This window comes from Chiroxiphia lanceolata, chromosome 1, assembly GCF_009829145.1.
Source record: "Chiroxiphia lanceolata isolate bChiLan1 chromosome 1, bChiLan1.pri, whole genome shotgun sequence".
Classification (NCBI taxonomy): domain Eukaryota; kingdom Metazoa; phylum Chordata; class Aves; order Passeriformes; family Pipridae; genus Chiroxiphia; species Chiroxiphia lanceolata.
The window spans coordinates 113,686,843-113,714,733 of record NC_045637.1 but is presented as its reverse complement, the minus strand read 5'-3'; the positions used below and the strand labels follow the sequence as shown (position 1 = coordinate 113,714,733).

Below are 27,891 nucleotides of genomic sequence, written 5' to 3'. Positions count from 1 at the left end.
ACGGCGGAGGCGGGAGTGGGGGGCGGTCGCCTCTCGGAGCTCCTCGGCGCGGCCGCTGGCGGGGCGCGGGCGGCGTTGCCATGGCCCTGTCCACCGGCCCCCTCAAGGTCTGCATCGTGGGCTCGGGAAACTGGTGAGTGCGGCGGCCCCTGGGAGGGCGGACACCTGGGCGGCCGCCTCGGCACGGCCTCCCCTGCGGCTGTGCCCGCCCGGGCCTTGCTGTCGCTTCCCGCCCGCAGCCGGAGGGTTTAACGCCGTGGCCGCGCGCCCCTCGGGGGTGGCGGCGCTGAGGGCTCCCGGTGCCGGGGGTGGAACGCGGTGTCGCCGGTCTGTGGCGGGCTCTGGGGCCGTGCCGGTGGGCTCGTCCTGCCCCCGGGCTCCCTCGGAGTTTGGAGTGGAGGTGATGCCCTGATATGCTTGGAGGAAGAAGCGGCAGAATCGAGCTTGTAAAACACCCGTCTGTTCTGCGAAGAAGTTGGTTTAGGACATTTTTAACCTGGTATTTGTTGTGTGCTTTGTCCAGTGTCAGGTGACGTAGACATTAAAGATGCTGAACGTTTTATTTTTTTTTTTCTAACTACGCGCTGCCGGTAGGGCTTCGCCAACAATCCCACTTGTCTACAAAAGTGTGACTCGGGATTTCCCATGTTCCTGTTTTCCACGCCAGTTCAAAGAAGAATTGCGAGACGCTAGGTTATTTGAAATGTCTTCTTTTTCTTTTTTTTTGTCCAAATTGATTATGCTAAGGCACACCGAGAGCTTGAGACAAGGTTTTATTACTGCCTCTATTGCTAGTTTATAATTAGGCTTAAACTTGCTGCTGCGTCTAAGAAGGCAGTAGATTTACTTCAAATCGTTCTCCGAAAGGAGTATCGTGTTAATAGCCCTTTGTTTGGTTTCTTTACCTATTTCTTTGGCTTTACTTATCTCTTTGGCTTCTTTACCTATTTCTCTACCACTCCTGATCACAGTTTTTACACCGGCTCCTTATTTACAGTGAACAAGTTAAGTACGATGTGTTATGTAAATATAACTTCACAGTTTGTCACTTCAATTCCTAATGCTAAGCACACATTATTTCTGATAACACTGTTTTTTGAGACCTTAAATCTAAGCTCAGAGGAGTTCGGTGTAGAGCAAGGTGCTGTGTTTTATTGAACCAAACTTGCCAGTCTTTTTTTTGGGGTGATCTTAGACTTGTTGCTCACCCCCTGCCCACTCTGTGCAGTTGGCTTTTGCTGCTGTTAAAAATATCAGCAGCTGCCAAGTTGTGCTTTTCTTTGCGGAGGGAATGGCTGACATTTCAATGCAGCATGTTGTGCTTTCCTTGCACTAGCTTGTGAGATGACCATGGAGGTACTGAGCATTGCAGTATATGTCAGAAGGAAATATGCAGTGAGACCTAGTCTTTTAGGAGTATTGTTGCTGCTGTTCCATATTTGAAACCTGGGGAAAAAAAGTTTTACGGGAAGTTTGACTGCATTTATATTTGATTCACTGTGAAACACTTACAGAAGCAAAAGGATTTGCAGATATTGCCTACTAGCAATAACCACGTGCACATGTATTTTGTTTTCACCTCATTGGATCAGCTTAATAGTAAGAAAAGCGCCTGCCTAATAGGATGAGTCAGTGGCAAAATGCCCATATCTCCTACGCTGAGAGAAAGAGAGAATGCTATTACCAGGCATCAGCTTTTTCCTTTCTTTTGAGGATAAATGTAATCCAATAACGTGTAGCTTATTTCATATTTGATGGTGAGGGGTTTTGCATCAGGAAAGCAGAAATCAAAGTAACCAAAATTGGAAACTAATTCTTGGAAAGATGGGTGGTTTCTTCCTCAAAGTCCATGGGGTGACAGGTACAAAACCCTGACTACAGACCACTGTGATTCAATAATGTATGCAACCACTGAACTAAATCGGACTTAATTTTGATTGTGTACCTGTGTCTTTTTGAACTGGGGCCTGTGGTCCTAAAGTGGAAGCATTTAATGCTTAAAAGTAGGTGACTAGAGAGAAATGGAAGTATTTATCTGATCATTGATATTTGGGGATTACATATTTTTGAAGCCTGAATTACAGGAGTGTGTGACTGGTGGGGCCTAAACTGTAAGCATGTAATTAGTCGATCTAAGTGTGGTTGGGCATCCCTAGTAGTTTGGAGACTGTGGGGTTTGGGGGTTCTCTGTGAGATGATTGTGTTGGACAAGTGCCACTAACTGTATGGAAGTCTTTACCTTCTCACAGCCCTTTGACCTATATCTGAGATGAAAAAAAAAACAAACCCTAAAGGAGCTTGGCAGGATAGTAACCATTTAGAAGGGCTGAGCCAGTCACCTTGGATGATAAACTACTTCCAGTCAGACTTGTTTGGTCAGTTTGCTAGAGAAAGGTCACCTTAACAATGAAGTCGACTTGGCAGGGGTCACTCGACACCTGATGGAAGATCATGGGACAGGACAGATGGCTCACGAGGTGTGGAAAAGCAGCATGTTTGCTGGCCTTGCCCTTTTAGAGTTGCTCAGCTGGTGGATAAGTGATTATGTTAGGATCTTTTTGATAGGGGATAAAGTAGACTCTTCAGTGTCTCTTGAGTACACCTTGGGAATGTGCCTTGGAGCCTTGGGATTCAAGGACAGTGCCCACTGCAAGAGCTGCTTGGGTCATGTACTGTAGCCTGCTCTTCTGATAATACTTCCAGGGCAGGTTAATGAGGTGTGCACAGTCAGAATTTATCCGTCTCTGTTTTGTTAGAACCAGTTGTTAATTAACCTGATTGCCCAACTTGAACAGAAACTGTAGGTTTTAGGAAGAGGTGGGAAGTTGCCGAACAGAGGGATTCCTGCAGCTAGGAACTTTCTGTTGAAAAATTGGAGGAAAAATATAACTGAGATGATTTTTCAGGGACAGTGGTAGAGCTAGAGTTAATAATATAATTTGCACTTGCATATTGTGACCTCCACTGCTGCTGCTGTTAGGGCAACTTCAGGAGTTTGTGGGTTTTGTGCTTTACTTTTAAAGCGATAAGCGGAAAGCAGACCAACTGTAAAATGGTCCTAAAACAGTGGTTGCAGTATAATGGGAAATGGGGAACCAGAGAAGCCAGTCAGGAGAATCTTCTTGAATTTAGAAACTAAGACTAGGCAAATCTTCACTTTTTAATACAGCATTCAAAGGCTGAAAAAAAAGGCAGCTAAGGCGTTTAAGTGTTAAATAGTAATGGAATTAATGTCTCACTCAAGTAGTACACACTGCCAGACTTTATGCTGGCAGACTGAAAATCCCAGTTGGAGAGTTGCTGAATCAGTTATTTCTGTCTTGCTCTGTCACCAGCAAGCACAGAAAATGTGTAGAGAAGTTCAAAAGTGAAGGCAATGGATTTGCCAGGATCCAGACTTTGTATATAAATCTGCAGTAGTAAATGTGCTTTTGTTCAAGGAACTCAGAGCACTGTCTGAGGAACACATACCTGTGTGATGTTTACTGTGATTCATGCTGTTTGTGTGGATCTGAAATTTGGGGGTTTTGCTGGTGAGCTGTGTGACATTGCAGCGGAAACCACGCTGTGTGTGTGCAGATACAGAATATGAGCCTGATAAGAGATGGCTAACAACTGTGCCTTCTATATCACTTCCTGAACCCAGGGGAGTTTTCAGTGTGTGAAGTGCCATTAGAGAAGTAAATTCCATTCTTTTCAGACATGCAGTTTTATGGTTTAACTGAAAAAGGTCTACTTAGGATACTATAATTTTTCTCTACCACTGTCTATAATGTGACCTTAGCCCTGTGATGGCACACATCTTTAATGCAGTGCAGTGACTTGTGCCATATTAAAAGCTCTTGAAGCAGAATGATTCTTTTTAAATTTTTCTTGTGTCTGCTTAGTAGGTTATCGGTAATTATGAGGCTGCCTCCTTATCCTGGGAAAGGAAGTTAGGTTCACAGGTTTCATAAAGTTGCATCTCTCTCTTCCATATAGCGTTGGTGCTAGGAATGAAAGGGAAGGTTGTGTTTGTTTTTCCTCTTGTAATTCTGATTAATTTCATTATTGCTTAAAGATTTGAGAAGTAAAATTGATCACTATCATACAGATTCCACTGTGTGCTCTTCTTGGGGAGAATATAAGGCTAACAGTAATGGAATTGTCTACCTGCAAATTCAGAGGATGCTGTTGCAATAGTTAAATTCTGTGAGGTTGGCTGCATAACCATAAAGCTTATAACTTCTGCAATATATAAATGCTTGTTTTGGCTTTCAGTGCCTATCAGTGTTGTACAACAATTGATGGGTCAGTCATCTTAGCAAAGAAGCTTCCCATCTCTTAAGGTGAAAATGATCCATTTTAAAAAATTTAGTATGTCCCTTTTACCCCTGCTTTGAGGATATAATCAGTTGGATTTTGGGGAAATTCAGTAACCTAAACTCCCACTGGATAGCAAATAAGCAGAAAAAGTAAATAAGGATGTTTTCAGTAAATGCTTTAGTCCAACCTACTGTGGATACATTTGAGAGGAAGCAGCCAGTGTGAATGACTGGTCTATTTTCCATTTGTTTTACAATATCTGCATGGTAAGTGGTCAAACAATCTGTGCATTTCTGATTATTTTAAAGACAATCTCTTTTTTTCTATAGCAAAATCATAATTTTTTAAAGACTATTTTTGTTTTCTTTCCTGCAGGGGTTCTGCAGTTGCCAAAATAGTAGGCAATAATGTAAAAAAATTGCAGAAGTTTGCTTCCACAGTGAAGATGTGGGTCTTTGAGGAGAACATTAATGGGAGAAAACTGTCAGATATCATAAATAAAGAACATGAAAATGTAAAGTATCTCCCTGGACACAAGCTGCCAGATAATGTGGTAAGGCTCAGAAGCTAAACTATAGTTATGGAGCAAAGGGAATATTGCTTGTGCTGTGAGTGGAGGTAAAAATTGTTTTGTTAACACCTTTAGGGTTTATAATATTTCAGACTATATGCTATTTTACTGATGACTTCAGAGATTTGACTTAGTAAAATTATGTAACTATGCAATTAAGTAAATCCAATGCACTCTCTCTCTTTTTTTTTGGTCTCACTATTGTTTTTATGTTACTTCAGCTTCTGTATAAAGAAGCAAATGTGAAAACAAGGGCGAAAGTAACAGCTTTGACCATACCCATTAAAAAAAATTTGGCCTCAACTTTGGAAGAGAGCTGGCTGGTCAGTGAGAACTGATGTCAGGTATCCTGAAACTCTTTAAAAGTATCAATGAGAATCAGTGTTTCTCAAGCAAACTTCAAGGTGTTTGCAGTTTTTTTGGTTCTCAGTTGTGTTTCAACCATGTGCAGTCAGATCAGCATGTTAGATGTAGCGTTGCCAGGGCAGAACAGTGGGACTCCACAGGTATTCTCTGTTGGTGTAATGTGATAGTGGGTGAGCAGGTGGTGACTCCTGCCCCAAAAACATTATAGGAAGAGGCTGCAGCAGCTTTTGGGCAGGAGAGCTTTTGGGCAGGAAAAAACGTGACTTGCTGTGCATCATAGTTCTCTCTTTAATGATAATGCTGAAATCCCGTTTCCCCAGCCTTCAGCACCTGTGGTGTTTCTGCTGTCCACTGCCTGCCTATTCAGATTTGTTCTCTTTATAAATAGGTGGAGGTTATTGCTACGTTTTAAACCTGAGTGTTATTTTAAGGTGGTCATCAAGTGTTAGGTAAAGTGAAGTTGCCAAGTGGCTTCAAAATTGGTCATCTTCTTAAAGGGTAAACAAAATCCAAGGGTACACAGAAAGGGAATATAAACTAGTAAGTGTTAGAGGCCTGAAAAAGAAATTTGAGTGTATAAGGAACTAAGGAAAGAAACTACTTTTCTGCATGCAGTAATTTATCAAAAATTGAGATTATTTTGTCAAAGAGAAGGCAGCTTCTTATTTTATATTTTATTACTAGAAGTACTTGTTTGAATGTTACAAAACATTTTGAATTTTTGTGGCACTAACCATACTGGTGTCTGTGAAGATGCTCTTTCTATGATATAAAATAGCTTATTTGAAAGCTTAAATTCTTTTGCTTGTCTAGGAAGTTTGTTGCTGCTTAATTTAGTGATGAAATGTAGTAGTTTGTAGCATTCTGTATAAGACCAAACTGCTTTTACTTTATCAGATGCCACTTGTATCTGGTGTTAATTTTAAGAAGCTGTGTGGCCTTTCTCTCCCATAACTACACAGGTTGCTATCCCAAACCTTAATGATGCTGTAGCAGATGCAGACTTGCTGGTTTTTGTCATTCCTCATCAGTTCATTCATAAAGTCTGCGATGAAATGACAGGACGAGTACCCAAGAAAGCGCTCGGCATAACTCTTATAAAGGTATGATAAATACTATGTGTTAGTAACTAAGAATGTGTCAGGGAATCTTCTAAAACAAGATGGCTTGGTATTTTGATATGAAAAGTCTCTGTGCATTATTCACTTGATTGTTCCGTTAAACCTTTCTAGGTGTAAGATTAGAATTTGTCTTGGTCATTAGTGGATTGTTACGCAGGTTTTATTTTAGGTTAATGCTTGCAGGAAGAGGAAAATGAGGCTGGTAACAAGACTTTTAGAAAGAAAGAGGGGAGTCAATATGTTTTGCACCACTAAGCTTTCCAGTCTTCTATTTGTTGTTTCCAAAAGCATCATTAGATGAAGAACAGAGCACAAGCATAATGCTTTGATTGTTAATGCACATCCCACATGCTGAGTTGATGATTTTAAGAACTGCTGAGAGAATTTCATGTGACTGAGAGGATAGTGCTCTTGTTCATGTCAAATATGATGTTGCAACAAGAGTGTCTGTTCAGCATTACCTGAAAAGACAGTTTAAGCACAGGAAATAGGAGGGGGCAGAGGTGCAGGAAGTGTTTTCATTGGAGTATTTGTGATTTTGCTGGCAGGAAAATTTTAAAATGTGGATTAGCTTATTTTTGTGGTTGTTTTTTGGGTAAGTGGGCTTTTTTCCCCCTGTGTGTTTAGCTGCAAATAATAAGCCATTCCCACAAGGTTTGGAAGATTCTGGTTTATTGTTGCTTTGTTGAGAATAGGCCATTTTCTCAGCACACATTCCCTTGTTTACTGTCATTTCTGGAAAATGATACATATATGGATCTGTACTCAAAAAGAACAAAAAACCCCTATCACCACTTACTGCAAGCTTGTCTCTTTAGTTTGTCTAACTAAGCCCATCAAATCTGTATTGTTTTGTCAGTGTTGACCTGATATATTGCTGAGATGTATGAAAAAGTAATGCGTCCTGAGTGCTCTTGCTGCAGTTTGTAGAAAAACTCTTCATATCGTAGAAGAGTAAAATAAGGCACTGTTAAAATATTTGAATGCATAGCTCAAGATAAATATTCTCCTTTAATTTGCTAATTGTGATTTTTGTTCCCTTGTCTTTAGTGATAGGACTAACTAACGAGTTGGTGGAGTAAATGAGGATTTATGTCAGCATACCTGAAGTCAGGGTCCTGGGCCTATATTCTCTTGGAATTACTGTTCTGGTTATCAGAATGTTGATTAATGGCTATGTTTAAAAAAATAAACACGTGGGGAAATACTTATCTTTAAAGAAAAAAAAAATCCCAACCCCAAACAAACAGAAAGACCCCAACAAAACAAAAAGCCAGTGCTTAGTGCAGTGGAAGTGAAATAGTGGCACCTGCCATGCAAAGCCAAGTTGTTTACTAGGCAGCTTCCCACTGTCACATTGCAACACTGCATCTGTAGGCAGCCTTTCCAAAGAAGGACTGCCTCTTAATATTTTGTGGGACAATGCAAGGTACATGTCAGTTTTTATGAAAAGTCGTAACTGTGCATCATTAAAAGTATCATTTAAAAAGAAATGGTAGAGATTTAACACAACAATGAAACTAAGCAATAGAGGCAAGAATGCATTCTTTCCCCTACTTTTGCATCTTCTTTATGCAGGTTGTTTTCATCAATGTCATATTTTTATGTCTTATGCTCAATGCTAATGCTGTTAAAGTGGCTTGTGTTAACTTTGGCAGTTAAAAGTGCAGTTCTGCTCTGAAAAATACTGTTAGTGGGACATCTTGTTTCTGGCTTTCTAAATTGTTTGACAACTTAGCAGTGTGTCATCTTTTAGTCTTTTTTCTGTTTTGTTTTTTTTTTTTTTTTCTTTTTTGGACAGACTAATCCACAAGCAGAGCCTAACATCTGATAATAAAACTAGTCTTTGGGAGATAATGACATTGCTGGGTAATACACATTTCCATTGAAACATTTGCATCTGTGTTGCTTTACATAAGTTCTGTGTGGGTGTGGGGGGAGGAACCTTATACAACTTGCAGCAAGTGGTACAGCAGTGAGCACATTTTCATTTACCTATTATAGGCCCTGGGGACAGGTGTGTTAGGATGGAAATGATATGGTCGCAGAATTGGTCTTGCATTGCCTGGGGATCATTGTTTTCCAGTGAAAATTCCCATGTTAGAGGCTTGTTTTTCTGGGGGAGGAAGGGATGTTTGGTTTTTATTCTGTCATCTATCATTCAGGATTGGATTTAACTCTACAAGAAACAGGTATAGCTCTCCTTGACTTTGTCAGAAGGTGCATCTGTTTCATAGTGGAGCAGAATTTGGCACCTAAGCCTTTCTGATCTCCTTTTTTTGCATGAATAATTGTGATGTAGGTATTCACATTTTTGGACTTGTTCCCAATATGTGTGCTTAGGGAGAGGGGCCTTACAGTTGTTTTGTGGGGACATCTTTGACACTACGAGGGGAAAAATACAACATATATATGTGTACTTACTTTCAGATTGTTTCTGTATGGCTCATTAAAGATGAGAAAGCAGATCTGTGCATTAAGTGATACAGATTGAAAAATAATGCAGAAATGCAAGCTTTATCTTAATTGGCAGGTTTTATACAGGCATTTCTGCATGTCTCTTGATTGCACCATGTTATTTAAGGAACAGCACCTCTGATCTGTGGAAATGCAAATTACTACCTGTCTGAAATGTCACCACTGGCAGCATACAAGTGTATGTGTGTATGTGTATGTCTGGAATTAGTAGAGGATCACACTTTTTGCCATCATAATTAAAAATTACCAATCCCCAAAAGTATCAAATCCCTAACATTAAAAAATAGTACTGCACAGAAGGTGGTATACTATGGGAAAGAATGACCATTTTAATAGCTTGTCTGCCGTGCTCCTGTTGAAAAACTCAAAAATATTCTGCATTTAACAGGCTGGGAGGGAAGGTTTTATGAGAAGAAAATGGTCTCATTTAGAGTTCTTGGTTCAGACAATTCAGGGTACCAGACTCTTCTCCATTGCAGCATTAATCTGTGGGGTGATCTTCTCTAAGATCCTATTGCTACCATTTTTTTCACACTTTGTGAAGAGTGCATTACAAATATAGATTAAAAATATCCTTAGAAATTAAATTATTCTCGGTTGTTCAGCTCACTACCCATCTGTGAATGGCTGTTCCATTTGTAGTAGTACTCAAAATTATTAATTTTGGGTTTATGCTAATAGGGAATGAACATGAGGGAATCTGCCTCTGATACTTCAGTTCAGATGCCTCTTCACAAAACAAATTTTTCAGATGCCATTTTGTGAGTTTTGGTGCAATTTCAAGTCCAAATGTAGGCCTGATTCATAATGGATGGATTGGTTATGCTTCACAGATTTTATTAAGAATACACTGATAATAAGTAGCTGAGATTCTGAAGTAACAAAGTTGAATATTCAGCACTTCTTAGAATCAGATCCTTGAGCATGGAATAAAAACTGTTATCATCATCTAGAGCTTACTCCTTATTCTTAAGGTGCTACCTCCCCTCATTCTAAGAGGTCACAATAGCAGAAGTTTCCCTGGTTGTACATCTGTCATCTTTAGTCTCTCTCTGAATAGGCCTTGTCTCACTTCTCACCTGTTGACAAGACTAATTGTGTGCTTACTTCTCTGCTCTGCCTAATGAATGACTTTTTAGTAATTCTTTTTAATGTTGGCTGCAGGGAATAGATGAAGGCCCTGGGGGACTCAGACTGATCTCTGACATTATTCGAGAGAAGATGGGAATAGACATCAGTGTGCTGATGGGAGCTAACCTTGCCAATGAGGTGGCAGCAGAGAAATTCTGTGAAACCACAATAGGTATTGTTGCAAGTTGTAAGAATGTTTAACACGTGCTCCTGTCCTCACGGTTGCACACCAAATAGCTCAAATTTCACCGTTTTCCACATTAGCTGGCTATTATCAGAAGCTGTTGATTGAATTTTGTAAAATGTTTACACTTACAAAAGTACTAGGACAATATGGAAATAGAGGGGAGAGAAGAGCACAATTCTCACTAGGGTTGTGACCATAGCATGTGAAATACAAGCGTGCTTTTTATCACCCTCCACAGAGCAAACTGCTTGATTTTATTACTGTGTTTAAGATTGTCTTGGTCTGCACAGCTTTATATGGATAAAGGATTATATATTCTGTACTCCAGCTCAGATGTTATGGTCACAGATGGTACCTTTACGCATGTTTGTTTTGGTTTGATTTTTTCGTTTGTTTTTTGAGGTGTCAATATCTTGTTTTAATTTCTCAAAACACTTTTTTTGCCCAAAAGCTAGAAATTGTTTTAGTTCCATGTTGATGTCTGCACGCCTTTGCAGCATGAAGATGTGCCTGGTCTTGAATTTTACTGTTTCTAGATAGGCATATATGTGTGTGTATACATACAGGTACTCACACATAATAGCACAGAGTTCATGGGGGGTTTTTTTCAGTGTTAATTTTTACAGTTTTGTGCATTGTTAACTTCGTAACATCTCATTCACAGCTTTTGCATTGAACTTAATTTTGAATGGTTGAATTACCTCTTAGTGTTTAGAAACAGTTGTCAGTGGCAGCGTGCTCAATTAATAAAACATCCTTGACATGCATTTATGAGTAGGTGTTTTTCTGGAATGCAGGCTTTAAAAGAATTGATAGAATTGCTCCTGCTATATTCTTAATTCACCTTTGTTTTTTTATTACCTGTTTCTTTTAAAGGGAATGATCAAATAATGGAGAGTGTATAGAGAATTCATGGAATTGTTATTTAGAATCTGTTGCTGAGCAGACAGTGAATTATGAAGAAGTCCAGAGTAACTCAGTGCAGAACTTTTAAGTGCAATGTCGACATGGTTTTGGTCCCTTAGAACAGGAATCTGTTTAGGATGGAGCTAGAACAACCTTATCTCTGCTTTTAAGTGTTTTGGCTTGTGCAGGAAAGCTAAATAACATATAAATAAATTATTCATTTTTTCAGCTTTCCTTTGTTTCTCTCAATAGGCAGCAAAATCTTGGAAAATGGCCTTCTTTTCAAAGAACTCCTGCAGACTCCAAACTTCCGAATAACTGTAGTAGATGATGCAGAAACAGTTGAGCTTTGTGGTGCTCTGAAGGTAAGATTAACTGGCTGCAGATGGTACACAGATGAAATAGTGATCCTTGTAGAAAAAAAGAGGGTATTTCCATTTAAGGAATTAAACTTATTGTGCTTTATATAATACATAAAACTACAGCATAACATTTCCAGAAGAACCAGATGGGAAATTAGGGAGCAGCATGTTCTGAGAGCTGCCTTTTAGACCCGTGTCTCACTATCTCCCAAGTTCTCTTTCTACATCTTCCCCTTAGCAGTCATGAACAAGTATTGAAACCGTCTGCCTGGTCGATGTATTTCTAAATCTGTTGTAGTTCCCTTTTTCTTTTTGCAACAGTGTGTTCACAAAAAGAAAGGGAAAAAGGAGTTGGCATTAATCTTTTGTGTCTGTTGACAAAACTGTTCCTCTCCTCATTGGCTTGAACAATGGGAGCATTCTTATGTTTTATATTTTGCGGACATACACTGCATAAGGTCTGTGTGGATAACCACATACAGAAATGACCTGAAGAAGAAAAACATTATTTCAGACAGTTAACTCATTCAAAATTTTATTGTTAACAAAACTGATGCTGTCAGGAAGCAAAGGCTAACTTAAACATATTCTAATTGCTATTTCTTCAGGTTAATGTACAGGCTGTTTGTGAAGGAAAGGCATTAGTTTCTTGGCACTGTGGGCAACAGTACCATATTTGACATCATCTGATACCTATTATGAATAATTTTGTATGGATGCAATGGTTTAGTAGATAATTTGGGTTACTTTTTTATTTTTAATGTTTTGGATAATTATTTGTCTTGCTTTGTTTTTGCTGCTGAAATTTTGTGTAAACTGCATCATTCGTTTGCAAAGCTATCGCACTAAGCAATGATGTCTATAAGATAAGGAGGACTCCTGCTCAGCAGGAAGTAGCTTGATAGCTATAATAGCATATTTTTTGGCACACTAGTTTTCTTGATAATTCTGTCTTGACAGCTGTCATACTGGAAGTCCTGAGAAGGAGGAAGTTGTGGGTCTGCGCATTGTTGGAGTTGGGTGTTTTGGTACAACATGTTTTGAAGTTACTGTATATATAACAATTTCTCAATTTGGCTCCACAGCCATTGCTTTTAAATGCTCTGGTGATGTGGGAGGTTAGCAGAAAAGAAATCCCTATGTAAAACCCTCTGAAATTAGTCAAAAAGTTTTACAGATTTATCATCCTTTCCAAACTGCTCAGCAGGATGTTTTCTGACTAGCCTAAATTCTTGTTTGATAGAGGAGTTCTGTCTCAGGAAATTTTTATTCCAGACAAATCTTTTGAAAGGGTGCTAGAGATGAGCCCATCAAACTAAGCAGGTAGTCAGCAGACACTCAAAACTCCATTATAAAGGTCCAAGTCAGGCAAAATGCAAAATTCAGATGCGAATAGCATTTTTCTTAGCTGTTGTCTATACTTATTCTTAGGAGAATTGTTTACTAAGGGTAACGACAAGAATGTTTCTTTTTTAATATTAATCTGAGTCCTTATAATAAGAATGTGAAAAGTAAGCATCTTTTCATATGGTTATTTTTAGGGAAAAATCTCATGTAGCTTCAGTCAGTTACGTTCAGACTGTTACATTCTTAAATATGGAAAGTTACTTCATGAAAAAATAGTAAAAATGGACATTATTTAACTTGCTGGAAGGAGGAAATTCCTATTTCACAAGATGACAGTGTCATGTGTTAAGGTACAGGTATAAAAAGGGAGGTTTTACTCTCTTTCTGTAGCAGTGCCAATTCAGAATGTCAGTAATGTCACTGCAAACTACAACTGGGAGGACAGAGGTAAGCAGGCAAACAGCCCAGACTGCTTTTTTGGATGTGGAAATAGTAAAAGCAACTCATGTATTGGTGTTTAAAGCATGAGAAATAGTACCCTATGAAAAACAGTAGATTCTCCCAGCTTCTCCATTTTTCTGTAAATACCAGCTTAGGAAAAGAAGACTTTTCTGGTATTACTGGCATAATGGACTAGAATGGTAAAAGCCTATACTTTACCTTGCTTTTTATTTCTGCAAGCCTTTCTAAAAAGGGAAGATTTTCAGTGTGGGTAGTTGCCTAAAGGTTGGGAAAAAATACAGAAGGGTAACAAAGAATGCTCTGAGCACAGCTTTCCCTTACAATGATAATTTTAGGTTTGAAATCTGTTTTTGAAACCTATTTGAATTCAGACTGTAATAATAGGTATTGCTGCTTGGTGGTCATGAGAGGACATGTACCTGATTGCTATTTATATACATATATATGGAATATCCACTTCATTTACTGTATTTGCATTTGTGACAATGGGCTGATGGAGATACAGTGAAGTATGGAAATCAGTGCAGTGAAACTGCAGTCTTTGTGTCAGCTTGGAGACTGGCTGAATAGACAGTGGCAGTGACTTTACAAAATCTGATCATACTGAGGAGGAACAGCTGTCTACAGTATCTTGGCTGTTGAAACAAAAAGTGCTTGGCATGCTCTTCTCTGTGAGGACTTTTTTCTTATGAAGACTGATGCATGTTTCCCATTTGTTTGGTGACGTTTTTTAAGTGTTGAGGTCAGGAATTAACAAACTTCAAATACTGGATAGTTGTTTCAAGGTGTCCAGTTGGCTTTACAGGTGGCCTGGCTCAAGGCCACCCACAAGTTCATCTGCCTTTGCCAGAGGATGAATGGGCCTGCCTAGGAAGTGCTTAAAGTTTATGACACCACTGTAAGGGTGGTGTGTGCAGCTGTGCATACATATGGATGTGCTTCTGGTTGCTGAGGGATGTGATACTGCAGAGTAGCACAGACCCAAGGCTGTCACCTCTGAGGTGTCCTTACAGTCCTTACTACCTGTGCCAGTGTAGAGTCTTACAGGCAGCACAGATGTGAGGCCAGACTGAGCTGGTGTGCAGTCATAGCAGCATACTCAAGAGGCAATGTAAACGCTGGTACCTGCACTCCTAGGGGTGAACTGTACCCAAATGACTTACCCAGTGCAGCAGTGCCAGGGGTGAGAGAAGGAGAAGTGAGAACCTAACCTCTGGATGTGGCAAAACAACCATGCTCCAGCTGCCCTACGTTCAGGGATCCAGAGAGTTAAAAACCCTCAAGTGGCAGCAGCCAAAGACCAAGACAGATGTGACAGTTCCTGTAGGAAGGAGAAGGAGCAGCAGCTGTCATTGTCTTTTAGGTTCCTTCAGGCCTGACTCTAAATCTTATGGCTCCAGCGTAGCCTTAAGTAAAGAAGAAGTATAGTGATGATTTATTGTATACTAGATTATGTAACCCAGCATTGTCACTTGCAAAGGTGGTCTTGCCAAGTGTGTTTAGGGCAGTCACTGTTGGATAGTCAGTCTAGGTACCGTAGAATTCGATTGTGATAATTTTTTCCTTTTTCCTGAGCTTAAGTAGAAATGAAATTCAAGTTTGCCAGGAGCAAGCAAACAATTTATGCTTAACCTCTCTGACAGTCCTGCTGATACTGTCTTTGATTTTTTGAGACTTCATTTGACCTCTCTCAACCATCATGTGAAGCAAGGAGCTTCTCCAAGTTCATGTGTTAGGAAAGGGAAAGCAGGCTGTACTGAGCTGTGATGCTACTTCAAGGAAGGCTGGACGTCCCAGGTGAAATAATGTTTCTGCTTAGTTCTCTTATTGATCCATTTAATTATGGAAATGTAACAGTTGCCTCAGAAATGGCTGCTGAAGCTGTCCTTGTGAGCTCTCCATAAACATTCTGTGAACTGTCAGTTTGATAGTTCTGAGCACTGACTAAGAGAACAATCTGTCAGCACAGTCTGCAGACTTGTTGTCCTTGTTTTCTTGGTCGTCTGTTGACCTTGCATTTGTGACCTCTGGCATGTTTGCAGCAGGTCACATGCGAGTAAAAGACACTTCTCATTTGTTCTGACACATACTGTGAGCACTGCCTGGCATCAGCATTTCTTTTCCAGAGCATAGCGTCACTATCCCAGTGACAAAGTAACTGAATCCATTCCTTGCTTGTGTTCTGGAATAACTAGGACTAGGGCTAGCTCCAGCTTCTGTACCAGACCATCTAAAGACTCGCCTGTTAGGGCAAAGGTTTTAGTACCTTAAAACCATATGCAATATAAAACCACCCTGTGCATCTTGCTTACAGGATGCATGCTTTATTGTAAAAACCTGTTAATGCCAAGGTAGGGGAAATGTGTTCGCTGAAGCGTGTAGTGGGTTTGAGAGCTCTGAATCCCTCAGGCCAAGAGGAACACTGTGTTGCTGTAATTTTGGGGTTATATTGTGGCAGTATTTTTGAACCTTTGAAACAACAGGTTTGTCTGTAGGCCCTTGCTTATTGTACTCTCAGACTCCCATATGTGTAGGCAAATACTGTCAGTTTTTAAGCTCACGGAAACATCGACTCTCGCCACTTGCACAAATATACACCCATTGCATTTATAGGAATTCTTCACAAGGTGGTTTAATCCCAGCTGGCAACTTTGTATGTACCTTACAGCTGTTTTCTCACTAATCCCCTCCTAACTCATTGGGATGGGGAGGAGAGTCGAGGGGAAAAAAAAAGTAAAATTCAAGGGTTGAGATAAGAACAGTTTAATTACTGAAATGAAGTAAAATATAATAACAATGACAACAATAGTAATGGTAATTGTAAGGAAAAGGAGAGAGAGAAAACCCAAGAAAAACAAACGATGCACATGACAATCGCTCGCCACCCACTGTCCCTGAGCAGTGATTGATGGCTCCTGGCCGACTCCCTCCAGTTGATATACTGGGTTGATATACTGGTTCTATGGTATGGAATATCCCTTTGTCCAGTTCAGATCAGCTGTCCTATGTTCCCCCTCAGCTTCCTGGGCACCTCCTCACTGGCAAAGCATGAGACACTGAAAAGTCCTTGACTTAGAGCAAGCACTGCTCAGCAACAGCCAAAACCATCTGCAATGTTATTCTCATACTGGATTCAAAATACAGCACTACCATCTACTAAGAAGAAAATGAACTCTGTTCCTACTAAAGCCAGGACACCTCAGGTGTAGGCTTTGGCAGTGGCAGCGTTCTGGATCAACCATATGAGATACAGAAAGATGTTTCTGCCAGATCTTTACATGGTTCTGCCCCCTGCAGGGTGCTTCTCAGAGGATCACTGTAGTGCTAGTGCCATTAGGCTCTTGTGTGTCAATTTGTCATTTGCTTATGCATCTTCCTGAAACAAATTCAGCTTACTGCCTAAATCCAGAGGTTTCAAGTACCAAACTGCCTGTTTTGGTCTTGTTTTGATCTGAAGGATGACTCAGTCTTAAGTTTTGGGAGATTTTTGTTGTTGTTGTTTTGTTTGGAAAAGGAGAGGCTCGACTTTGAGTAAAGCGTAACTTTCAGTGTGGTATAATTAGTTCTCTCCAGTATATTAGACACAGGACAGTTGTCAGAGATTCTTCAAGGATTTAAATGAAACCAAATGGTAGGCCTTGTAAATTCATAGTTGTGGCCTGAGGGTTGTGTAGACCAGGATATAAGAGTCTCCCAGTCATGGGTGTGTGTTCTAGAGCATAATCAGTTGTCTCGTTTCCTCATTATTTGCAAACTGCATTAAGCACATACAATGGGGACATTGTACAAACAAGAAGCTTGGTGTTTTAGAGTTGAACTCATAGCTTCCTTTGTTCCCTACACCATTTTCTTTGAAGTAACTAGTCTTGGTATGACTTGGTTAAGAGTATTTCTGTTGCTCCAAAGACAAATGTTGCAGAAGGTAAAAGTAGACAACAAAATACCATAGGCCAAACTATATTGTATGTTATGATCAGGTAGGCTGCTTTAAAGTGGAGAGGAAGATCAAGGAGACAAAGTTGGAGGGAATGGGAAACTTTAGTACTGGAGTGTTCAACAAGTTTATGGAAAAAGCTCAGAGGTTGCTCAGATATGTTTTTGTTTTTTAGCTTAGTACTAAATACATGCAGACATCACATATGTAAAATGCATTTAAATGGGTTATCCAGTCTGAAAACTTCTTAAATATCTGTTTGACTTCCTCTTACTTTGCCAACAAATGAACAAATATTGGAGGTGGCTGTGCAAGAGGTGTCTGATGAAAACATAACTTCACTGAATCACCGCAGCTAAGATTTAAGCCAAGGTGATCTAAAGTACCAGTTTTGAAAGCTGACTGTCTTTGGCTGCTTTGGGGTTGATGTTGAGAGATCTGTCTGCAACTTTTAGGGTCACCTTTACGCCTCAGCTAGCTGCTCAAAAAACAGTGACTCATCCTCTGACCTCATTTGATTCGGAGTCACCTAGCCATGATTGGCCACACAGCTCTGCAGCTGTCTGGCATTCGTGGTTCTTACAGTCCAAAACCCAAAACCAAACCAGCTGTTAATCAGTTGGTTGCTTTTATTAGCAACTTCTGACTGTTGCTCTTTCTTCATCAACAGTTAAAGTTGGTTTGGTTGGTTAGTTGATTTTATTTTTTCCCTGCATCAGGTGCTGCATTAGGTACCATAATGTTCATTCTCCTGTGCTTTCTGTTGAGGTCACTGCTGCTGTTGCATGCAAAAAGATATTACTACATCCATTACTTTCTTATTTGCTTTATCAATATGCCAGAACACCATCTTTTTGGGGGGGTTTGGTACAGTTTGTTGTGGGGTTTGGGTTTTTTTTGGTAGGGGCAATGGAACCATGGCTAGTCTCTGCTCTGACTCCCAGGCTAGAAAATAGTTTTTACTTCACTCAAATGTATCTCATCTAATTCTAATGTTCTTAAACCAAAGAAGAGGTCATATCGCTGATTGTTCATGAAGAAACAGCACATTCTTTGTAGAATGCTCTCAGCAGGTCTAAGGAAAAAAACAAACACTTTTTTTGTTAAGAAAGTTTATCCTGTGTCATGAACCTTCTGGGAATCCTTGATTAACTATTACTGTTATAGGAACTCTGCATACTTGAAAGGGCTGGATACTATTGACTTGGCTGAATTTGGTCCCTTAGGATGTCCTAGAAGTCAGTGCTTTGTAGATGTAGTGTTACTTAATCATAAAAAAAATCTGAATAAAAGAACTATGGAATGTCGGTCTAACTTTACCCCAACCTCAGGGCAGGAATAGCTCAATCTAGCTAAAACCTTGTTTGGGTGTAGCACAACCTGTTCTTAGATATAGTCAAAAATAATAGCTGTACAGCCTTGGAGGCAACTTGTGCCAGAGTTTTAACTATGCTTTTATCCTTGGAAATACTTAGTAATGTAAGGCTTGCCATATTTTTTTGGGTTTTTTTAAAGGTTATCCCATAGAGATCAAAATCTCCAAACCAAAATAACCCAAAACAACCTAGTCTTTCCCTAGTAAAGTGTTTGCAGTTCTTAAAGACATCTGCACTCTGTCTTTTGGTGTCTTCTAGGATTCCATAAATGATAATTGACTCATTTCCCATTTCTCCTCTCATTAGAATATAGTAGCAGTAGGAGCTGGGTTCTGTGATGGTCTTTGCTGCGGTGACAATACCAAAGCTGCCGTTATTCGCCTTGGCCTAATGGAGATGATCGCCTTTGCCAGGATATTTTGCAAAGGACAGGTGTCTACTGCCACTTTCCTGGAGAGCTGTGGCGTTGCTGATCTCATCACAACGTGTTATGGTGGCCGGAATCGACGTGTAGCAGAAGCAGTGGTTAAAACTGGAAAGGTACCTTATTCACTGGGTGAAATCTGTGGTTGCATTCCTGGTTTGTTGGAGCAATAGTAGAGGTATCTGAGTCATGCTAGCTCTACTGAGTACCCTTCTCTTTCCTCTTGTTTTTTGGGTGTAGAATGAGTGTAAAGGTGTTAAAAAGGGCAGAGATGATTTAGAAAAAAAGCTCAAGATTTAAGATGTTGGGAGATGCAGATTTAAGAAGGTGAATATTGACAAACAAGAATATAGGAGAATATTATATATGCTCCATTAAGGTCACTTTTGAGAAAGAAAAAACCCTCAGTAACTTTTTTTTTTTTTATCTAGATGATGATGTCAACCTTCTGAAAATTTCATCTTAGCTCTCCTTTTCTTTCTTTTCTTTTCCCCTCTGTTGATTAGTCTATTGAAGAATTAGAGAAAGAAATGTTGAATGGTCAGAAACTGCAAGGACCACGGACTTCTGCAGAAGTGCATCGCATCCTGAAGCAGAAAGGAATGCTGGAGAAGTAAGAACAGATAAAACAACTTCCACATACCTCTTTTTTATCTCCATAATTCTTTCTGCATATTTGTTTTTGATATCTTCATAAATGTAATAACCAAAAATAAAATCGTTGCAATAAGAGCAGCTTAATTCCTAGTTAAAATCAGAGAGAGAAGTGAATAGACCCTCAAAATATCTACTCGTGTAGATAGAGCTGTTAGTGGGACATGAAATTTGTGAATGTCCTTCTGTTTGCAGAATGTATTATTGCCTTCTGCTACTACAGAAAAGCACAGCAAGTGTGTTCTAACATGTGAAAAGAATAAAATGCATGAAAACAGAAGCAGAGATTCCTGAAGAGACTTGTGAAAAGGCTCTAGAGCTCATTTCATAGTAGGAAATTCATTACTTACCTCCACGTAGAGGAGCTTTGTTATAAAGGATCTCTAAGTTATCATCTGAATAGAGTGCCTGCTTCTACCACATGGATTTTAGCTTAGACACCACAGTTCTCTTTCGTAATGTGACTTCCAGTTTGCTGTAGGTTAACACCTGCCATCTGCTTCCGTAGGTCAGGGCTTTTTTGTGGTATGAAATCAAGCAGATTGTCCTGGCTTTGTTCATTTGTGTTTGTGTCAGAACATGTACGGTTCTTAGAGCCACGCACACAGTTGTCTCTTTGTGAGATTAAGGGATGCATTTATCTGTTCCTGTTTGTAGAAGAGGCAAAATCAGGAAATAAATAACTGCCAGTTAGAAGATCAAAGCCTTGTTACTTCTTTTTCCAAAGGAGTTTTTAAAGTCTAGTTTTAATGGATCAGCTATATTAAATGATTAAATTTTTAATATTATCTTTGGATGTAAGGCACCTAAGTCTGTTCCCTCAGTGTACAGTAATTAAGCTAACTGTAGAAAAAGGGTAACTAAAATGTTGGCTTCATTCTTTGCTGTTTATGATTTCCTAAATGAGACAGGATGCTGTGTTCAAGGGGTTTTTAGGTTGCTTGTTTTATATCCTGTTCTACCTTACAACAAATAGAGTGCATTATAGAACAGTTCAAGTTGTGTTTTTAATGAAAGACATGAAAACAGAGTGTTGCTAATTTCTTTCTGGGATGCCAACATATTTGTGTCAGTTCTTCATAAAAGATCTCATTCAACAAGGCTTTTGAAAGCAACTTTCAATGTGTTTTTCAAAAACTACTTCTTTAAAACACAAAACACAGCGAAGCAGCCACGGTTTCAAAGTGAAGAGGTAACAGTGTAGTAAGGATAAATTTCATACTCTCTTCCTGCAAAAGGAGTCCCAAGGCTGTGCAGACACATACTAAAGTCAAAGTTCAGCAAAAGAGCCTTGGTAGCAGGGTTGATGCCTATTGATATTAGCAGTGCAATTACTTTCTTCATTTCAACAGTTATAGACCTCACCCTCTTGATGTGCTCAGGCATAAGATGCATTTGGAGTTTGCTGGCCCTGAGCCTGCAGTCAGCCTTGGTACTGGTTTCCCTGTGTGAAGTGGGGCAGACCTGTGCACAGCAATGTGCTCTGTGATAAGCAGCAGGACTTCAGTTGTGGTTTCTAGTAGTGGTACTTCTCCACTGAGAAGTGACTGCCAGTACTGTATCTCAAGCTGTGGAAAGCTTGCTTTTGCTTCAGAAGGTTCACATATTTTGTGGCCACCTCTCACGTAGGCATAACAAATTTTATTGGTGCCTACATTTAATGGAAACAGCAAATTCAACCCCTCTCCAGCCCAAAATAACATAGGAAGTCAATGACTAGTGAGATTTGTTAAGAAGCGCACAAGTCTTTGTGTAAATTTTTTTTCCTACAGATTTCCTAGTAAGGGTTGTGCAACCTGAGTAGTGTAGCCTTGGATTTGAGAGACCAGCTATGTGGCTATATGATAGATTTCTTTCCACTGATGAAATAAAACCAAAAATCAAGTCAGTTGGATTGACCTGAAGTAGTTTTTGCTATTGCTGCTATTTTTGTCTGTTCTCCACAAAAATAAATCAGAGGAAATGGACACACATTTTGCAGTGGAACATTAAAATGTTTCAGGTGAAAATTAAATTCTACATTTTGAGTTAAGCACTTATAAAAAAGCCATAAGTGTGTCCATTCCCCCACTTTTTTCCTCAATAGTGGGGAAATGTTGCATTAAGCCAAGTACAAATCCACAAATCCTGTATGTGCCCCTGAGAATGCAGTAGTCACCATGGTGTGATGGTACTCCTGGATGGTTCATGGCTTCTCTTGTGACCTCTGGCTCACTTTGAGGAGTCTAGTTCGGAGCAGTGTGCTGACACCAGAGTTGCTGCAGTAACACGTGACAGCAGAGTGTATGGGCAAGCATAGCATATGTGGTGCTCAGTACTGGCTGGGGGTTCTGCTCAACACTGAAATGTGCATTACATAAAGGTTTAGAGTGAGTGATGGGACAGCTTTCCTAAGGAGAAAGTCCTAGTCCAGATGTATTCTGAATCACTCAGAAATTAACTATTTCACTGTCTCCAGTGCTCCTTATAAAAGGCCACACTGAAATGGCATATGTATTTGAACAGGTAATTAATCCCTAAAATTCATCAGGCTTTGTATACAAATGGCACTTGTCTGGCTGTCACTGTCCAGGAAGTACAGAAAGCAAATACAAATTTCTGTAAAGTGTCTTTGCTGTAAGAAACCTTCATATTATCAGAGAAGCCTGAATAATTTGGGGATTGTTGGAATGTGGCCAATTTTAAAAAAAAAAGAAAAGAAAAAAGTGGATGGGAATTTAGTGTTTCAAAATCCAGGTTTCATTTTGGGTTCTTATTAAAAACTTGACCTTCAATGTCTTCTTGGGTCTCTTTTTGTCATATTCTGTATTATCAAATTGTTGCTCAGAAGTAATGCATAACCAATGTGCCAGTCATCCTTTTTTAACCATAGATGAGTACAGCTGTAAGAATGGCCAAGAAAGATATGAGTGCTTTTAATTTATTTTTTAGATCACTTAATGGTTTTGCCATACATAATGAATGTCCCAGGCTCCATTACAGCCAGCTGGGCTTCTGAGAGTGACTCATGTAGGTTCTGTATTCATCTAGTGCTTTTCAGCCCAGTGTTATCACTTGACAAGTAGAAAAAAAGAATTGTTTTTTTCCATCTCTCCTTTTTCCCCTCCCTCTTCTCACCCCATTTTATTTCCTTCATTTAAGAAAATGTTACAGAATAAACTTACACTGCCTTTGCTTTTCCCACTCTGTTTCCTCAGGTTTCCGCTATTCACGGCTGTGTATCAAATCTGCTATGAAGGGAGGCCTGTCGGAGAGATTATAACCTGCCTTCAAAGTCATCCAGAGCACATAAAAAATCAATCAGGCTGTTGAAATAATGCAGCTTTCTGCCTTTCGAATTTATGTCTGGGTTCAAGTGGATGTATCTATCATTAAGCTCCGTTCAAAGCCGCTCACTAGGCAACAGTAACAACATGAATGTCTCTGAAGAGGTATTGTTTTGTCTTATGCAGCCTAGTTTAACACAGCATGCAGTGTTGGCTTCACCAGGTGATTGTCATTTTACTGGCTAAAATGCAACTGGTTTAAGATATGCAGTACAAAAGTTGCACTACATACCTGGTTTATATACACAAGTGTACTTTGAGTGTGTTCCTACACCATAAAATACAAGGTTTTGTTGTCTCTGGACACTGTGGGAAGAATCCCACTGGTTTTGATCAGAGACTGAATCAAGCCTGTAACCTTGAAATATTGGAAATGTTTCTATTAGAACTTGGGTTTATTTGTATATGCAGTTAAATTTTAACATTTTGCATGCTTATGATTATATTAATTTAAGGAATGTTAGTGCAAAACAAGTGATAGCAGTTATTCAGGGGGCTACAGGGATATTTTAATGAAATCAAATGAAGAATATTTTGATTTTTGAAAGTTGTTGAAACCGTCAGGTTGTTTTGAAACCAATTTCTAGGTGAATTTAAATGGTTTTAATCACACTGTTTTAAAGGGAATATTCTAGAGGGGGATCATTACCTCCCCTTCTGTTTTTTAATCCTTGCATTTTTATATTTCTCAATTTTTCCCTTGCTGTTCCTGGGTGTTATGCTCTTCTAGAATCCCATTCCCTAATGGAGCCTATGGTTCATTTTAGTGTTGTACCTGTGGTTGTTCTTCACTGGTATTTTTGGGAGAATTGGGAAGGATACTCTTGGGTATCCACTGCTCCGAATTGTTCTGCTGGGTTTCTAGCTAAGCTGCAAAGTGTTGCACTCCACACAACACTCCAAGGAATGCTAGAGGAGTTCCATGGTATGTCATGCTTGTGTAGTCAGAAGGGTTGTGTGCCAGTAGGATGACTGCATTCATTCCAGTGCCTGCCAGTGACTGACACGTCAACTGGACTGAAGTCCTGATCCAGCCTCCCCAGTTCTGAAGTTACTCTTTCACTGGACGAAACTTCAACGGGTGCTGAAATCCTTTATGACCCATCTCCCAGAAAACTTCTCAAAGGCATATGTCTGTTTTATTCCCCAGGTATCTCAGCTGGGGTTTTTTTCAGACATCTTTGCTGTATCAGGGAGGATAATTTTGGTTTTGGAAAATTTTTGATTTTATGAAGTTTAGGGGTGGGGTTGGCTTGGTTGGTCTTTTTTTTTTTTTTCCTTTTAAGGTTGATGCAAGAGAAGATGGATAAAAAAATCTGTTTTGCTTTTCTTGTGTACTAAAGTGTGGGGTTTTTTTTTTGGTGAAACATATGCTAGGTACATAAAGAGAGGACTCATTCTTCCAGCTGATAGACAAGGGCTGACATCAGGATTTACAGAACAAGAATGTCCATCTGCTCTGAATATCCAGTCCTAACCTCTGAGCAGAACTGTTTTTCGTTGTTCTCAGTGGCATTTTTAGACCAGAAGTCAGGAGCACAAACCCAATCAATTTTGTCATTCAAAACTTGCTAAAACACAGGAGATGCCTGGGAATAATTGTCATACTTAGGCAGCCTGGATTGCTCTGAACAAGGCAAGCATTAGGGCAGCTTTCTGTAGACAGGAAGATGCTTCAGCTCAGGGGTACCATTTTTGTGCTCCTGTATTGTTTTGCATTAATTTTTGGGAGATCTCATGAATGTCCTCAGATATTCAGGGATGTCAAAAGTTCTTTTGCCTTACTTCTGATTTAATGCTAAATATAACAGATGGCCAGAAGTTAAGTAGTGTCAGATGTTTGTGGCAGTTGGGAACATCACTGGTAGAGCTGACTTGGAGCAAGCACTCTGCTTAGGCATTTAAGAGGAAGTTTTGAGGTTGGAAGCACTGTTATACTAACGCACACGTGGAGCATACACTCCTCATTACTGCATAACTTTCAGTGTGTTTTCTTATGCTTTGTTTTGTTTTGGGGTTTTTTTAATACCAAATTGATTGGCTTTTCCTTTATATGTGTACATACACATTATATATATAAACTTTTTTTTTTTTACATGCAGTATATAGAACAGTAGCATTTTGTAAGATACATAAAGGGCTATATAAGCTAAACATGGTAAATTAATATATATTTTTAAATTATTTCTTTATTATTCCAATACTACTTCTACCACTGAAACTCCTAAATCTTAATTGTTCTTGTTTTGTACAGAAGCCTATATTCTAAGGCAAATCCAGAGAAAAAGTTTTTATGGAATTCTTTCCTCCAGTCTATTATGATAGTCTTGGTTTTTTTCAGACAAAAAGTGAGGTTTCAGTAACTAAAATAGTTTATTTAAATTTCTATAAATAGTTCACCATTTGCGTTTGCTCTTTAGTGCTTGAGAACACTCAGCTTGGCACTGGGTATTTTCCCCCCACTAATACTTCCTGTTCATTAAAAAACTGTGATATGGTACTGGAACTGAATGATTAGAGTCCTGTTTTACAAACACTCTGTTTTGCCTAGTAGTGGGATAGTCTTACTGAAAACATTAACCCCTGTGTAAGGGGTCATAAATTTGTAACTAATTCTTGGTTTACAAACATTAATTATTAAGGAAGGCATTATATCCTAATGATACTTACTCAGCTTGCCCTAGACATATGTACTGGTCTTGTTTAAGGTTGTTGAATGTACAGCTGTTTGAAGAGTACAAATAAACATTTTTGTCTTGGGAATCACTTTGGTTTCTGTTGTCTCATTTTACATGGTTTGTGATTAATATTTTATTCTCTTGATGGACTGTAGGTTTTTGTGGATATGGGATGTAATGATAGCAGATATGAGGCTACCATGCAAGAATGCAAATTTTAAAAAGAGCTATTTGGCATCCAGATGTCACCATTTTGTTTCTGTCCATTAGGGATACAATTACAGTGCCTTTGACCTCTGAAAGCAGGTTCTTGTCTTCGGTTCCTTGAGATGCTGTGGGAGCCACTGGAGGGCACTGGTTGGCAAGTGACTGATTCTGCCTGCTCTGCAGTTACTTTTCTTCTCATTTATTTCTGAATTTCCTCAGGTTCCTATGTGATTGCACCTGTCCTACACTGTGTTCCTTGCGTTTGGATATGGTTGTAGTTGAGCACCAGGTGCATGTGTTGTAGATCCACTGGAACTGAGAGAAGGAGCTTGCTATAATGCCCAACACCTCTGCCCACGGCCCTGGCTTGCCTGTCGTCATCTGAGACCCTCCTAGTACAGGGCAACAGCCACTACCTCAGCTCTTGGACAATATGGTGATCTGTGAGATCTTGGGTTCCTGTATTGTGTATCCAGCAATGTTTGTTTCTGTTGTATGTTGAAGTTGAAAGACCTTGGGAAATAAGAAGAGTATATTGTGCTCAGTTTTATCAGTTTGTCCATCAGTGAAAGGGGTGAGAGGTGTCACAAGTGTTTAACAAGGGAAAGGAAGGTCTGCTACTTAGTGTGGGGCGTCATACTGTGAAAGAAGTATGGGGTTTTTGGTGAGCAGAATAATGCACTGTCTACTGAAAGCCTCGAAGCACTTCATAAAATGAGAGCAATGTCCTAGTTCCTCATTTACACATACAGATACTGAGACAAGTAAAGGTGGTTCCCCAGCAAATCTGTGACTGAATGCATTTTATTCCTAATTTTAAAACAGAGTTTCAGCCATTAGGTCATTTCATGAAATCAACTAGTAGAATAAATATGTAGGTATCGCAAACATACCATCCAAAAGGGCTTTAATTCTAATTAGTCTCAGTCAACAGGAAAGTAAAAACCATCACAAGAGAATTAGGATGGATACCTTTGTTTCATAATATCTTCTGAAGAGGTGGTGCTTTCTCACGAAATCAATGTGTACAGGCTGGGTGTCTTTCATCCTCTGACTGTAAATAGCAGCCAGGCTGTACAAGAAACATGACAGACAAGGAGTCAATTTCCAATGGCCTGTGCTGATGATTCTTCATAATGTTCCCAACCTGGACTTCATTGGAAGGCTGAAGTCATATGAACAAAGTACACAGATTTCACAGCAGCTGTTTAATGCTAAAATAAAATGCTGTCCTGGGACACATGGAACTTTATAGTACTAGAAAGTGTAAAACTATTTATCTTCTGGCTCTCTCCTGGCCACGTGGAGTTTTCTCCTGTGATTTGCCATGAGCTGCTAGGAATCTGAGCACTAAAAGGTAACACTTCTATTTTGAATAATGGATGAGAAGATTATCTGCCTTCAATCCCAGCATGTGCAAAGGAGAGGTGTTTGGCATTCAGGTTGAATGAAACCTGGTTCTCTTCTAGGTTGCTTCTAACTTGATTTTAGATCCCTGCCAATATGCTTTGGGTAGGGAATTTCAGATACTCTTGATCTGTCAGTCTAGTTCTGCTGTTATTGAAAGCAGTTGGAGAACTGGATTTTAAGAAGTAGGGTGATGCTCAGCAGAATGGTATCTCTGTCGGAGTTCCCCATGTCTAAATTGGATTTAGCTATTTGTTGTATTTACCTGTTACCTACAATATCTGTTTCAGAGAGATTTAATGAAGGGTAATTGTAGGGACACTGGGAACCATATGTTGATTATTTCTGTAAGTTACTATAAACATCATGAATTACTGATTTTAAATGTATGTTCTTCCTGTAACTCGTGCTGAAGGAATCAGTGAATGATAAATAAAGTACTGCTCTGACCTGTGAGCAGTCTTGATTGTTTAGGTGGGGGTAGCTGCCAAAGTCTTCTCAGTATAATTCACATTGCTCTCTTGTGATGTTAGTGCTGCTGCCTGTTGTTCTACTCTGTGTGTTTCCTTTTCTCAGCTGGATGACAGTCATTTAGTGTCTTTTACCCTACATCTTTTCTTCATGTCTGTTCCAGCTTCCTTCTCTTCTT

The 27,891-nt window shown here is 39.5% G+C and overlaps 1 protein-coding gene across 3 annotated transcripts; it reads left to right on the top strand.

The window, feature by feature from the left end:
- Positions 1-25,717, top strand: GPD1L (glycerol-3-phosphate dehydrogenase 1 like). 3 transcript variants are annotated; one of them, XM_032700257.1, is made up of 8 exons: positions 1-133; positions 4,681-4,858; positions 6,205-6,345; positions 10,006-10,144; positions 11,318-11,430; positions 18,853-19,086; positions 19,477-19,583; positions 22,822-25,717. In XM_032700257.1, the coding sequence occupies exons 1-8, from the start codon at positions 81-83 to the stop codon at positions 22,934-22,936; spliced, it is 1,080 nt and encodes a 359-aa protein (XP_032556148.1). In that variant the 5' UTR covers positions 1-80; the 3' UTR covers positions 22,937-25,717. The 3 variants fall into 3 exon arrangements, with proteins under 3 accessions (XP_032556148.1, XP_032556140.1, XP_032556131.1); XM_032700249.1 differs by lacking the exon at positions 1-133 and adding an exon at positions 289-499; XM_032700240.1 differs by lacking the exon at positions 1-133 and adding an exon at positions 289-529.
- The last annotated feature ends 2,174 nt before the right edge of the window (positions 25,718-27,891 follow it).

Excerpts from the sequence above, each read along its gene's own strand:
- GPD1L (XM_032700240.1), top strand. The coding sequence starts at position 414 with ATGCTTGGAGGAAGAAGCGGCAGAATCGAGCTTGTAAAACACCCGTCT. Across the intron at positions 10,145-11,317 it reads ATTCTGTGAAACCACAATAG|GCAGCAAAATCTTGGAAAAT; the intron begins GTATTGTTGCAA and ends TTCTCTCAATAG. Across the intron at positions 19,087-19,476 it reads CAGTGGTTAAAACTGGAAAG|TCTATTGAAGAATTAGAGAA; the intron begins GTACCTTATTCA and ends TCTGTTGATTAG.